General features: G+C 47.8%; 1 protein-coding gene across 4 annotated transcripts in view; it reads right to left on the bottom strand.

The window, feature by feature from the left end:
- Positions 1 to 12,970, bottom strand: part of TLE5 (TLE family member 5, transcriptional modulator) — a 35,102-nt gene extending 22,132 nt beyond the window's left edge. For 2 of the 4 annotated variants that reach the window (XM_086946767.1, XM_086946766.1), the window contains exons 1-5: positions 12,729 to 12,926; positions 9,155 to 9,252; positions 7,030 to 7,093; positions 4,638 to 4,682; positions 4,299 to 4,361 (exon numbers count right to left, since the gene is read on the bottom strand). In XM_086946767.1, the coding sequence (XP_086802893.1) occupies positions 4,299 to 4,361; positions 4,638 to 4,682; positions 7,030 to 7,093; positions 9,155 to 9,252; positions 12,729 to 12,755 (297 nt within the window). In that variant the 5' untranslated portion in view covers positions 12,756 to 12,926. Of the gene's footprint in view, positions 1 to 4,298; positions 4,362 to 4,637; positions 4,683 to 7,029; positions 7,094 to 9,154; positions 9,253 to 12,728 lie in introns of all 4 variants that reach the window. The other 2 variants (XM_086946764.1, XM_086946765.1) reach the window with 2 other exon arrangements.
- Positions 12,971 to 14,172: the final 1,202 nt, after the last annotated feature.

The raw sequence follows: 14,172 nt of genomic DNA, 5'->3' as shown, positions 1-14,172 counted from the left end.
AGAGGGTCCCCCAAGGGCCCCAGTACATAGGATCATACTTCCAACACTGGAATCGGTGAAAAGGTAGAATTCCAATACCTTTGATACCAAACATGACTGGGTTCAGTGCAGCCATTATATAGTTAAACATCTTGTAATTACTTGCGTCTACTATAGGTCTTCAAATGGCTGACTGCACTTACAAAGCCTGGAGAATCGGCCCGGGGTTTGTAGGGGTGTCTTGCTCATGCAGGGGCACCCTCACATTTCTAACCCAGCCCCCTGCCCGCAGGACTTAAGAGCCTGCCATAGGTGTGACTTAGCAAGGATCTCAGATGTATGGAAACATATATATGTTGTAAGCTGGTGCTAACACCAGCTTACACAGGCTGCAACGGTAGGCCTGTAGTCACAGTTTGAGTGATCTCTCATGGGTGGCATAATACATGCTGCAGCCAGTGGAAGACCCCTGGGTACCTTAGTACCATATATTTAGGACTTCAAAAGGTTACACCAGTAGCCAATTGTGGATGTACCAAAGTACTTACCAAAACCAATTTAGGGGAGAAAGCAGTTGCTGGGGTCCTGATTGGCAGGATACCAGCTGAATAGGTCAAAAACACACTGACACAAGGCAAAAAGCAGGGGTAACCATGAAAGCAGAACCAACAACTCAGGGGCATGAGCCTAGTCAGTGGGCTATAAAGGGCAGCTGCCAGCACGCAGACTCCTCCTATTGTGTCAGCAGAGCGGCCGCTGGCTTCTCACTGCATTAGTAGAGGTGAAGATCCCACAAAGATGTTTAACGTTTGGTGTTGAGCAGGAATCAGATGCATGTGAATAAAGGTGCGAGAGCTGGTCAGCTGCTCATCACTCTGTGCCAGGGCTTGCCAGGCAGAGGAATGCACAACGCTGCTTTTAAAAGGTCTTACCCATTGAGTGCCTCGCTCCCAACACAGCAAGATGGAGAGCATCTCCACGAGCCAAGGACCCCCACCGGTACACGACTACAAATTAACCAACAGGGGTATGCCCGGAGCACAGAAACTCCAGGCCACGCCTGCTAATGACTGATCTCTAGCACCTGAAGGCACCTTCCAGCTCACCCACGGAGGGGACCACCCACGGACAGCAAGCACGGGGGGGCAGCTCATACCAAGGTGTGGATAGACTAAGAACCGTAGTGCAAAGGGAGTTTGTCATGAGCACTAACACAAGGGCCCGCAGTGGTGCGAGCCTGGCCAGGCGAGGCGGCCAAGGGCCCGCAGTGGTGCGAGCCGGGCCAGGAGGGGCGGCCAAGGGCCCAAAGAGGTGAGGGCCAGGAGGGGCGGACAAGGGCCCAAAGAGGTGAGGGCCAGGAGGGGCGGACAAGGGCCCAAAGAGGTGAGGGCCAGGAGGGGCGGACAAGGGCCCAAAGAGGTGAGGGCCAGGAGGGGCGGACAAGGGCCCAAAGAGGTGAGGGCCAGGAGGGGCGGACAAGGGCCCAAAGAGGTGAGGGCCAGGAGGGGCGGACAAGGGCCCAAAGAGGTGCACGACAGGAGGGGCGGACAAGGGCCCAAAGTGGTGCACGACAGGAGGGGCGGACAAGGGCCCAAAGTGGTGCACGACAGGAGGGGAGGACAAGGGCCCAAAGAGGTGCACGACAGGAGGGGCAGACAAGGGCTCAAAGAGGTGTACTACAGCAATGGCTGACAATCACCTTACCAGGGCTCCAGGTAACCTACACAGTATCTGTTTGGTATTCCAAAGATTTTAATCCTGTGAAGCAGAAACTAGCACAGCCCACACACTTAACTGCTTTCTTCTGGATTACCTCCCCTGCTCCCTTCCTCTCCATAAGGCAGAATTGCAGACTGGTGAATTATAAACAGTTGAGAAAAATAAAAAATAAAAAGGGGGAGTGAGAGTGATCTTTCCTATAACAATCCTCAATGCAAATCGAGAAGAGTTGGCAATTTGACAACAATGCAGAGGAGGAATTGCTGAAAAACATTGCGTTGCCAAAGTGTTACCACACACCAGCAACCCTATTGGACTAAACTAGTTAATTTCTAGTTCAGCCACAGAGTGATTCCGGACTGCCTCAAGAGTGGACAAGTGACAACACTTCTCAAAAAACATTATGCAGATGCGAATAATCGCAAAACGGGTTTTCCCATTTCCAATCTCCCTTTTCCTTGTAAAGCTCATCCGAACATTGTGTAGCAAGAAAACTTACCTAACCCATCTAAGCCTACCTCCACCTACAAACAATCTGTGTCAATGACTAACAGCCCTGCTCCAAGGTGTTGACTATGCAATTTGCATCCTTGATTCAGGCAACTCGTGCCGGCCAATTCTTCTCGCCCTATCGGTGGCTTTCTATAGGGTAAATCACTGGAAAGTTTTTGATGCTCACAAAAATAGTATGGGCATTAATGGGAGTATCCTCAAAGGATTCCAATCCTACCTCAGGCAGATCACACATGCTAAAAATAATGCATTTCAAACCTTGCGACTTTAGCCCAAGGGGCTCTGCACGGATCTATCCTAGCCCAGACATTTTTTCAACAAATGCATCAATCTCTAGGATCCTCTCTCAGCAACAAGCTGAGGTTACCCAATTGTACTTGAAGGACTCCTCTTAAAAAGGACATCTCATGCCTCGCCAGCACTCTAAACATGGTTCAGGAGTGGAGGACTACCCATCATTTAAACTGAACCCGTCCAAAACCACATTTCTCCTCATCCAATCCACCAGCCTCCAGGGAAACCCTGGAATGACTCATGCAATAGCCTCAACAGAAAACTTACCACCGACCTTGCCGAATCCTGAAGAGTCATCCTAGACAAGATCATTTACAATCCCAAGTCAACACCATGGACAGAAATGTGGCCCTTTGAGCTTCCTTTGGGAATTTGCAGCAACCACCATTGGTGCTTTCTAGAACACTACTGTAATTCTCTCCTGACCGGTCATCCCACCTTCACTTCACTCCACTAAAAGCAGCTCTAGGTACATTAGCCATGCCAACACCTTATGGAGGCTGGCTTCACTACATGGAGCATCGCTCCAGATAACTTGTCCAACAGAAGCGTACAAGAAACAGATCTGGGTTTGGGGAGAGGAGTTGGCCTAACCGCTAGGGCGGTCGACCGCCCTCGAATCTGGGGAACTGGGTTTGAGTCTCCGCAATGACGCTGAACATCCTGCGATTCTTGGCAAATCACTTCATCTCCCCGTGCCTAGCAAAAATGAATGTGTCCTCATGTAACGTAACTGGTGCTTTGTAAATCGCTCCGATACCGGGTCAAGTTCGTGCTATATAAAACTCAGTAAAAAAAAAAGATCTCTGCAACACTTCCATGATGAGCGATTGTGCGGGCACCTCGAATTTGTGGCATGGATCAAGCCCTTGCCACCAATGCTAGACAACTCTGCTCTACTTTAAGCAGCAAATTAAGTAACAAGCATTTGCAATGCAATAGGTCTCGCATTATTATAGTTTGAGCTATTGGCATTGCTAATAATAATGCAAAACCAATAGCTCAAACATTCAGTAATGCAGACAATGGCTGTGACTGCGCGCTTTAGGAGACACACGCTGGGAAAGTGTAAGTGTGGGAGAGCGTGAGAAGAGACGTGCGCGTTCACAGCACGTGTCTCCTAAAGCGCGCGCGTTCACAGCGCACGTCTCCTAAAGCGCGCGCGTTCACAGCCATTGTCTGCAATGGGCTTAGTAAGCTTGTGCTCCTCTCCTGTCCCACTTCGCTACCTACACGGCGACAATAAGTCTCGCTGGTGACAGCGATTCGCACTGAGATGCCAACGAGACCTAATAAAGGAGGGCAATTGAGTTCAAACGTTTCCAATCAGAAAAAAAATAGAACTAAAAAGACAGGAGAGCTTCACATTTGGGAATGGAGACTCTGAAGTGTTGGAAATGACTGGCACCTGGTTGAGTAAAAATGAAAGAAACAGCAGTTTGTGACATATCACACACACAACTTCAGGGAACTATGGACTAGGAGTGAAGGAATGCTTGGATGAAATCATTTCCTGCCCATTCACTTCCAACAGACACCTCTTCAGGAAAACGCTGATAAGGCGCAGGGACATGTGGGGAGTTTACACTGTCTGTGGATCTGATAAATTGCCACTGAATTTACGGCATTGGTCTTTATTGTCAAGTCTACAATAGTAGTCTGGAACCACAAAAACAAGCAGCTGCGAAAACAAACTGGTTGTGCCAAGATGGCTAACAACTGAACTAAACTGCCTTTTATCTATCACAGGTGACCCCACACCCACCCTTCTGTAGCAATGATGTAAAAGTTACCTCTTGTGAAAGGTATGGCAACACCTGTGCGCAGATTCCATTTAATCGCTTAACGATTTCAGCCTGAAATGAAAAAAACCTAATGAGGGAGCAAGAGTTACAAAGTACACGCACAAGGTACGAGATTCAGACAGCAACGTTCACACGTCCTACTGCAATATAAAGCATTTTTACCATGCTTACTGTTCAACACAAAATCTCAGCCAGCACAGCCACTCCAATGCCCTCCTCCCCCAAGGTCATGCAACCTTCCACCAATCTGCATCAAAACACACAACACGCTTGCACACAACACAATCCACTCTGGCATGCCGCAAGAAAATGTAACAATCTACTTACCTGCTTGTGCATTTCAATGTTTAGCCCGTAGGACATCTCATAGTACTGGAGGAAGAAAAAAATGAGCAAAGTTACCCTAAAACACAGGAACAGCCTGCAAAACTTCGAGTTTCTCTTGCTCAATGGAACTAATACTGCTCTACATTGTGGGACCCTGAAGCATCACTCTTTATAAGACACAGTCACATTCCAGGTTAGTGTGGCTGCTGGCTTTCTAACCCCATTCCCTCATCTTCTTTCTTATCTAAGGAATCGAAAACAACACTCAAGCCCGAAGTTCAAGTTTTCATGTTTAGTTCTTATAGAAGTTGTTCACATTTTTTTTTCATTTAATAGGAGTGTGTTGAAGTGCTTCATTATGAACAAATTATTCTTCTAACAATGTTTTCTATTCCCTCAAAGTGACATTTTTGCATTTCTACTTACAAGTTTCAGAATTATTTTAGCACTGGGTTTCAAGTTGATGGAAAGTACATCTGCTGAAGATATAAAAACGCACGCTGCATGAATAATTCGCAGTCGGCAGAAAGAGTACCACTTGTGAATTCATTTGTAGTGTACCCAAATTCATTTGGTATTTTAGAAGAATTTTGCTGAAACTATGCATACAAATTGTGGTCTGACCAGTACTAAAGAACACTTTCCTCCTAGTTTTTAGTCTTATGAAGTGCAATAATTAGCCAGAAAGGACGCTGCTAATTTTATATATTTTTTAGCTTTTATCTAATCCTGTATGGAATGCTTTTCTGAAGGAACTCAAAACATGAATTGTGTATAGCTAGGTTGTGGCATATTTGATCCCATCAAAATCATATACAAATTAAAATAATTGTTTATATAAATTGAAATCATGATAATTGTGCTTATTTTATGGATTGCCAATCCGAAATAAACATTTACTACTACAAACGCATATTTGAGAAATCAGGATTGAACCAGAGACTGTAGACGAGAGACTTCAATACAGCAGGTGGGCAACACAAACGGTGCATTGGCAAAGTCACCAACACTGCCACACCGCTGAAGTGTGGGGAAGCACGCCATTACTTTGGTATCCACTATGGAAGGGCTAGTCCACAGTAAGGGCACCTTCATCAATTGTGCTCTAGTTTACAAGGTAGGGACCAAACCGCTTCACAACCAACAACAATCAGCACCCAGGCTGCACACCACTCAATCTTATGCGGGTCACACTCATCGCAGAGAGCTCAGCCGGTTCGCAGCCCACTGCCACCATGAATCCAGTTCATCTTTCCTCCCAGTTAGAACCACTCCCAGGGATCTAGGCACACATTACGAATTCCGCACATCACTTCCCAACAGCAGCAAACTGAAATAGATTTCAAAATGGAGAAAGAAAATGGATTCTGCATATTAAATATGATTGGCTTCTCTAAAGGGCAGATTGAAAACAGGCAGGAGAAGAAAGACATTCTATGCTGCACAAAAGCAGACAATTCCAGTGGGATGAACAACAGAAAAAAGGAGGTAAAGATGACATTCACCAGTTATTCCAGAGACTAGGAACGTCACAAAAATCCAGAAACAAATGAGGTACATGGTGCATAGATTCAGGTTTGTTTCGCACCAACCTCACCACTGTCTTCAGAGCGCTTCACAGTGGCCTGTAAGACAGACCCCCCATACAAGGGGAACACACCTTCTTTCCTAGTAGCAGCAGCTCAGAAGCCAAACCCACAAGAAATGGACTAACCAAACCTCCACTTAGACCATCTCTGGGGCTACAGCCTCAACCCGCCTTTGTATTACTCCAGGGAGACCAACATGATCTTCCCCACAAAGTGCTGAGGGGCTCCCTCTCTGGTTTCTATGCACTCCTCCCATGACTACTGACTCTTGTACCTGGTTCCAAACTGGATATTTCTTTGTAAAGACATCTCCCTCTTGGATCAATGCTCTACCGTAGATGTAATACACTGCTGCCGTCTAAGGACCGCGGTGCTAAATAATACACATTAACAAAATAAAGTACAAGGAGAGAAACATGAAGACAGAGTGGGGAATAATATTTCTAAAGTAGTCCCTGTGAAGCAGAGGTGGGTAGGGGCAGCAATACTTTCTACAGGAAAAGGTCCCATAATTAAGGAACCCGGCAAGGCAGAGCAGTACAAATAAGTCTTCCAAGACAAGGGTTAAGCCAGCAATGATGACAAGTGCTCTTCAACACAACAAGCGCCAACCACTGCCCCATGAAGTCGCCAACCTGTTGTGCCGCATAGCTATTTACCCTAAGACATGGGCACACTCCAGCTGGTGCACCAGCAATCCGAGAGACAGACAATGACGAACAATGCATTAATCCAGGGCAGTAATTCTGCTTCAAGTGAAATGAAGTGTTACTGGGGTGTGAGCCACAGCACAAATTCCATACCATAACATAGTGACGCTGCATTTCGGACTTCTCGCTGGCCAGTTTATCACACTCCAACTTCAAGCTGAAAATGAAGAACACAGTAAGAGCTCAATCAGAATAACTGGCCCCCAAACACAAGCAGCAAAGCAGCACAGAGGTTCTTAACCCTTTCGATGCTGATGACGAGCTCAGCTCGTCACCACCCACGGGTGTCATGTGCTGATGACGAGCTGAGCTCGTCATGAAAACAGCAAAATGGTAATTCCCAGCACAGGAGGGGGAAAACGCCTAGCAGCCAAGAGGTTAATATAATTGCTACAGCCTATGTCTCATGAAGCTGCTGCTGCCTGTGCTAGCTCTGTTCCCACATAGGCCTTTAATAAGCATTTGTTGCCGATTGTAGCCATACTCCAAATCCCTGATGGCCAAACATGCGCGCCTAAGCTTGCTGCGGTTCCCTAGTTCACACAGTAGATTGTAAGGCGAGCGCAGGTACCACCCTGAGCAGGTCTTGCATGCTGGTCCTCGGTGCTTCATTATCGCACCACCTAACGCGAAGAGGCGTGCATTACAAGTGCTCAGCTCGGCCACTACTGCCATGTTCCTTTGCTGCTGGTTATGGTGTTGCGCTCACCAACGTTCAAGAGCCTGGAGTACCTCCTCGACAGCCACCCAAGGCCAGACTGCGCCTGCTGCAGATTCCCCCTTCAGCAGGTCTGCATGATGAGCTGCTCTTCCCTCCCAAAATCCCCAGCTCTGCTCCTGCCCATGCTAGTTACGTACTTCACAATCTAGTGCAAGGATGCACCACACATTAAAACTGTGAAACGGAGTGCCCAGACCATGAAGGTCGTAAGTGAGGGAGATCTTGGGATCTCCTTTGATATCATAAAATCCTTTGAACAGGCGTCAAAGGATCAGCACGATGAATTATGCGCAAAGCCCCAGTCTGCACGTAAGCCACCCGAGATGCAGTATGCATCCTCCACCAACAAGAAGCCCCTCAGAAAATCAACTCCCTGCTCAACCAGTGACCCACCACGTAATACGGCCAGAAGTTATGTAGAACTGAAATTAATTATGGTAAGCAGAGCCCAGTGTACAAAGGCTCTACCTCACAAAAGGGCAAGGACCTGCTCCAAGACCACCTGACCGTAGGAACAAAAGAGGGTACAAAAAAAAAAAAACACACGCGGCTGCCACTGATCAAAGAGGATATTAATATCCAGGAGTCCAACAAATGCCCAGCTAGACTGAAGCAGGACTGTTACCTGATAACCAATGGCTATGTAGAAGATTTTTTCTTATTTATTGCACATAAATTTATCATATTTGGATGTCTAAAAAATGTGGCCTCTTGGACACACGATGGCCACCCCTGAATACTTATACACGAAAAGCACATGCATAAACCCAGCTATCTTCAGGCATCTGTTTTAAACAACTGCACTGGCCAAGCAGAGCCCCTGGCTTTTTTACAATCCCCATCTAATGAAGACAGGGAAGGAACGTGTCACAGGTCCTGCATTTGTGGTTGAGAAATCAAAGTAGGCACCTACAAAAAAAAACAAAAAAAAAAAAAAAACACAAAGACAGACACTCCAGATCCCATTGACGCTTTGAAGATGCTTCATATTTGGAAAAATCGTCATCGAAAAGCGTCTTCAGATTTGGAGCTCAGTCAAGATCCCGGGGCATTGAAATGAGGTAGACATACGAGTGACAAACTCGATACAACACGGGCCACAGCATTGAACATGGTCAAAGGGTTCGGAAAAGGCCTATAAAACATCCTCTTTTGGTCAACTTCAAGGGTCCTTCAGAGAGACCGGCCATAGCATGCCCGCCACCTCAACCCCTTCATAGTTTGCGACTTTTGTGGAGGCAGATGATGAGCCAAGTATGTAGTCAAGGACTCTGCTCAAGGACATCAGGATGGTGTCCGAAAGAGTGTCCATGATGACTATCTGTGTCCCTCTGGACAGTGCTGATGCCACGAGTCCAACCTGTGATATTGTGCTTGCATGACTTGCGTGGGGGCAATTACTGCATCAGGTGAGGGGCCTGAGACTCTGCTGCGGGACACCAGGCTAGTGGCTGAAAGGGTGTCTGATGACCAGCTCTGTGGTGCTTCAAAGCCTACCTGTGATATTGTGCTTGGAGAAGTTGGAACTCATCTTTTATCCGGTCGCAGGAGTCGGAGGTGGTGAACTTCAGCTGCTGTGGCAGGTGAGACGAGCCCTTCAATGGAAGAGAATATGAACTTGTAAATAACGCTTTATTTATACTGCAGACTTCCAGGTGTAATACACTAAACAAAATGTGTTAGCACTCAAATTCATAAGCACTCGTGCTACAATCATTTGCAGAGTTTAGTGTGGTCCTGGACTACAGGCTGACAGATTACAGGTTCAGTCCCTGCATACACACACACCCCTCTCTAACTTACTGGCTGTCTGAATGTTCAGGAATCTCCCTTACACATCAACGGGAAGCAGGGCCTTGTAGAGGGAACCTTATACAGGAAGTTCAGGCTATGACTTATCAGTGTGGGTCTCAAAAGCCACTGCTACTACACACATTTGCCACCCTACTTGTCCTTAGCAGACTACACTCCATTTTAAAGCTAAGCACACATATTATTGGCCCTAATGGTTTTTAGCTAGAAACCTCTTACCATGCCCAATTATCTTATTCTGCCTTGTTTATTTACTACGATGAAAAAGGTTCTGGGACTGGGGCGACGTTAGACCATCTCAATATTTGCATGCCCTCTGATACAATTTGTAACATTGCATTTGAACTAATCGGGACAATTACCAAAACAAAACTTGCACATACAACAGTGTTACAGCAATCACAGTAGTAGCCTAGAATGTGTAGGGGATGCGAATACAGAGGTTCGGCGATTTCATTTGGAAACGTTTATCCTAATACCAATTTTCGAGTTATATTAACCCATTGGGCGTGGCCGCGATTCTGCGCGGCACATTCCGATCGCGGGTGCAGTCATGACTGCCGGGAGCCGTCACCAGCACACGAGCACTGTGTGCCATGACAGCTCCCAGCCGTCCTCAGCACGGAAGGGGTTAATGGGACTTACATTTTGTTAAACAATCTGCTGGTCCTTTGCTCTGATGAATCATAAGGCGTCTATGGACCAAACAGTTAATAAAAAAGGGGGGAGCATTTTTACAATGCCCCTGCTGCACTTTGACGAAGCTCCTGAGGTGCAGTATGAAGGCCCATATTTGCAAGGCCACGCAAAGCCACCCTGCATGGTAGAGACGTTCCATTACCACGCAATACCCATGGTTTTTGACACTGACCCAAATTTACACCATAGCATATATCTGGGGCAGCGCCAAAACTAACACCTTTCCAAAGCAGGCGTAACGAGAAATGTTTACATTTCTCCTCGTTTTTTCTCTATACATGTGTGCTGCAGCACACACAAAACGAGGAAAACGCCTCCTTTGATTGTTTTTGAACAGGAAGGTGTCTCTTTCTGCACAAACAAACAATTATGCCAACAACAGACACCTATCTTGGAGATGCATCGCATTCCTGCCATTTTCTTTTGACGTAAGCCAGCGCAATTAGAAGGCTGATGGCGCTCCCATACGCCAAAATATTGTAAATGTGTACCAAGGTTTTTAAAGTTACATTCAGAGTCAAAGGAATTGATAGGGACAATAAAGGTCTTTGTCAAGACGGTATACTTTCAAGGAGCACTTGCGCTGCTTGAATCTTTTAGATATGAATAAGAGCTCCAGAGCAGACTCGCACGGCACGAGATTGGTAAAATCTGCAGACATTATCTCATTTGCTTCTAACCATGAGGAAGTTCACGGATATGGTCACGTTTTGAAAAAGGTACTTTGGACTATTTAGGTGAAACTCCATTAAAGGATTAGTTTTATACATGCATAGTGCCTCAACAGGGAGCTATATTAGGGAACTGAAAGTTATATCTGCTCATATGGTAATCACTGCATTGTCAGGTTACCCAGCGGCTTTGCCCTTTCAAACGAACAACCAAATCCTCACACCTTTACACAATATCATTAGTTCAGGTTACCCGGGTGAAGATTCCACCTGCAAATCCCCATGCCCTTAACTGTGCCAGAGGCCTTTCATTACAGGTTCACGTTGGCCAAAAAACGTTGTTTGTTTCCATGTATCCTTGCAGTCCTTACTGCTTCTCTACAGTCTTAAATGGTCCTTTGCCTTATCACTTACAACTGCATTTCTCCACTCTCTCATTGCCTTTACTACTCCTTTCTTTTTGTTATTTTCTGACCCAGTTCCACCTTTCCTGTATTTTAACTCCACCAATCCTTTAAGGCTTTTCCTTCCCTTCTCTATATGGTGCACCGTTCACAATGCCTCTTTTTGCACAACAGTAGTGTTTGCTACCACTTGCACCTACAGATTTTTCAACACCGTCCCCATTGTTCTTACAGCTATCTTTCTCTGCAGCCTATGCTACTTCTTTACGCCATGAGCTTTACTACCCCATTATATTATTTTTAGGTGTCCCTCCACCAATTTTTGATACCCCTCCCTACTACACCCATGTCCTGTTAACAGGCTACTTACAAGCGCTTAACCCAGTGAGGGTACCTAGGGCTTAGTAGCCGGTGTGAGAGATCAGCCTCGGAGGGCTTACTCAAAGAGCCAGGTATTCAGCTTCTTGTGGAAGTTAAGAAGAGAGGAAGATGCTCTAATGTGTTGTGGAAGGTCATTCCAGGCTTTAGGGGTGAGGTATAAGAAGGCACAACACCTGGTCTGCTTTTGTGTATGGAGGAGGGTGGTACTTGGGATATCCTCCAAAGCAGAGGAGTTTGGAAGGTTTAAGTGAACGAATGTGATGCCAACTACCCTAGCCCCACCTTTGGCCTACTCGTTCCATCCAAACATCAATCCTATAGCTTTTACTGGCTTCCTCAGTGACACAACCGCTGCCCCATCACTCCTCTTGTCCCCATGCTCAACACAGGGATCTGAAGCTTCTCTCCCAGCCAGACACCCCAGGGGTGGCAGGTGAAATCAAGCAGCCACCAGTGTCCCCATTTGTTTCTTACATATCTGTAACAGCCCCCATAGGGCGGGGGTACCTGCCCCCATTGTGGTGCTTGGCACCATCCCCTATCATCACTGTAGGAGCGAGGAACAGCCCCCCTCACTGGAGGGACTTGGAGGAGCCTCTCCAATTGTAGCTCCTGCTGCCACCAACATACTCCTCCCAATCAAACCATCAGCATGGGGGCAGGCAGAGCCCCTTCCATCACCAGGGGGGCTTCCTAGTGCCTGCACCTAACACCCCCAACCCCATCACCGTAGGGACCGGATACCCCTCTTCCCATCACTGGGGAGGGACCCCCTGCCCATCACTGGGGAGGGACCCCCTGCCAGTGACTGCCCCCAACACCCCCACCCACGTCATCACCATAGGGGCAGGATGAGTCACTGCCCCACCCCCCCTACCTGAGGCCCTGCCCGTGTCAGGCGGCCCCCTGCATGCTGGAGCCCCCTCGCCTGTGGGCTGATAGGGGGGGCATCACAGACCCAACCCCCACCTCCACCAGCCCCATCTCCTGTCATCTGGGGGGTCGCCAGAGGTAGCCCCCGCCCCTCCCCGGGGGGGGGGGAGGGTGACAGGCGCCTCTCCCCCCTCCTGTCACTCGGGGCTTCGCGGCGCCCCTCAGCCTCACCGAGTGCCGGCTTTGTGGAAACATCATGTCCGTCGGGCGGTGTCCGGGAGGGGGGTCGGCGTCTCCCCGCGGCTCCCCTGGCGCTCTCCCCGGCTGGCCTCGCTCGCTGTCCCCCGCCTCCGCTCTCCGCCTCTCACTGCGGCGCAGCAGCTCCCGTAATGGCGGCTCAGGAAGGAAGCAGCGCTGGGGCGCCACCTGCCGACACTTTGCCCAATCACCGCGCCACTTGTCATCGCTCCACCAATCGCAGCACCCCCTGCAGACAGCCTGACCAATCACAGCACTCACCAAGCAAGTGCCGCCCAATAGACAGCGCCGATTGTGACAGCTCTGTCAATCAACAAACTCCACCTAGCGACAGACCAATCACAGGACCCCCTGGAGACAAACCAATTAAAAGGGTCCCCGGTCACACACCAATCGCAGGTCTCACTCTACATATGTGGTCCAATAAAGTCTTGCCTCTTGACAGGCTTGTCAATCATCGATGCCCGTTGTTTATGCCACGCAAGGCCCATGTCGGTAGGCCAATGGCTAATGCACCACCGAGGTGGCCAATGAAAGAGCGTAAATAAAGACCCCACCAATGCAGCGCCCTCTGGTGGCAGCACTGGTGGCCAGGGTGACAACAAGGGGTGCAAAACCTGGCTCATGCTAACAATGCTAAATAGGACAAGGACTCGAATTAGGATTGTGGGCTTGTTCCATATTTAATAATTTAGCTCTATCAGACTAGGGCTGAACAGCCCAAGAGCCATGCAACCCTTGTTACAGTAAGGTGGCCAGTGTGCCAGGGGCACTAGTGCAAGGAGGGAAATGTACCCCCCTGGCGGTTGTTTGAATGAAAATTTGGAGCAAAACCAGGGCTCCTCAGGCCTCGTGGCCCTGGTGCCACTGCACCTGCTGCACCAATGGAAGTTACACCGCTGCATTGTGATGGCGTGTCCTTCAACTTAGCAAACAGGAATTACATAATTGTGGTACAATACTGAACGTGCACATGGGCGGGGTCAACCTTTTTATTAGCCACACCACCTAAACTCTGACATGTCCATACCCTAACATAATGTGTGGGTGACCAAACAATTGTTTCCAATATTGGTACACCCGCACTACAAGTCAAACCCAGAACAGTACAACCATATGACCTTTTAGTCAAAACCACATTATGAAGTTCTCTCACTGGCAAAGACGGAACCATGTGACTGGGTGATTCATGTCCAGCCTTGAAGAAACCTCAATGCCACACAGGCTTGAGCGAAACACGTCTGCTGAGTATTGTTTGATCAATTCAAAACAACTTATCTGAATACCGATTGAATATTCATAAACAAGGGACACTTAAATGAAGGTTGAATGACTTCAGAATGCAATGAACGACTTCAGACATTTCCTCATTGACTGAATCTTTACAAAACCTCTGTAGGTGGCATGATCCCTTTAC

The sequence above is a fragment of the Lissotriton vulgaris genome, chromosome 12 (genome assembly GCF_964263255.1).
Source record: "Lissotriton vulgaris chromosome 12, aLisVul1.2, whole genome shotgun sequence".
Classification (NCBI taxonomy): Eukaryota; Metazoa; Chordata; class Amphibia; order Caudata; family Salamandridae; genus Lissotriton; species Lissotriton vulgaris.
This window is presented reverse-complemented; position numbering and strand designations above follow the sequence as displayed.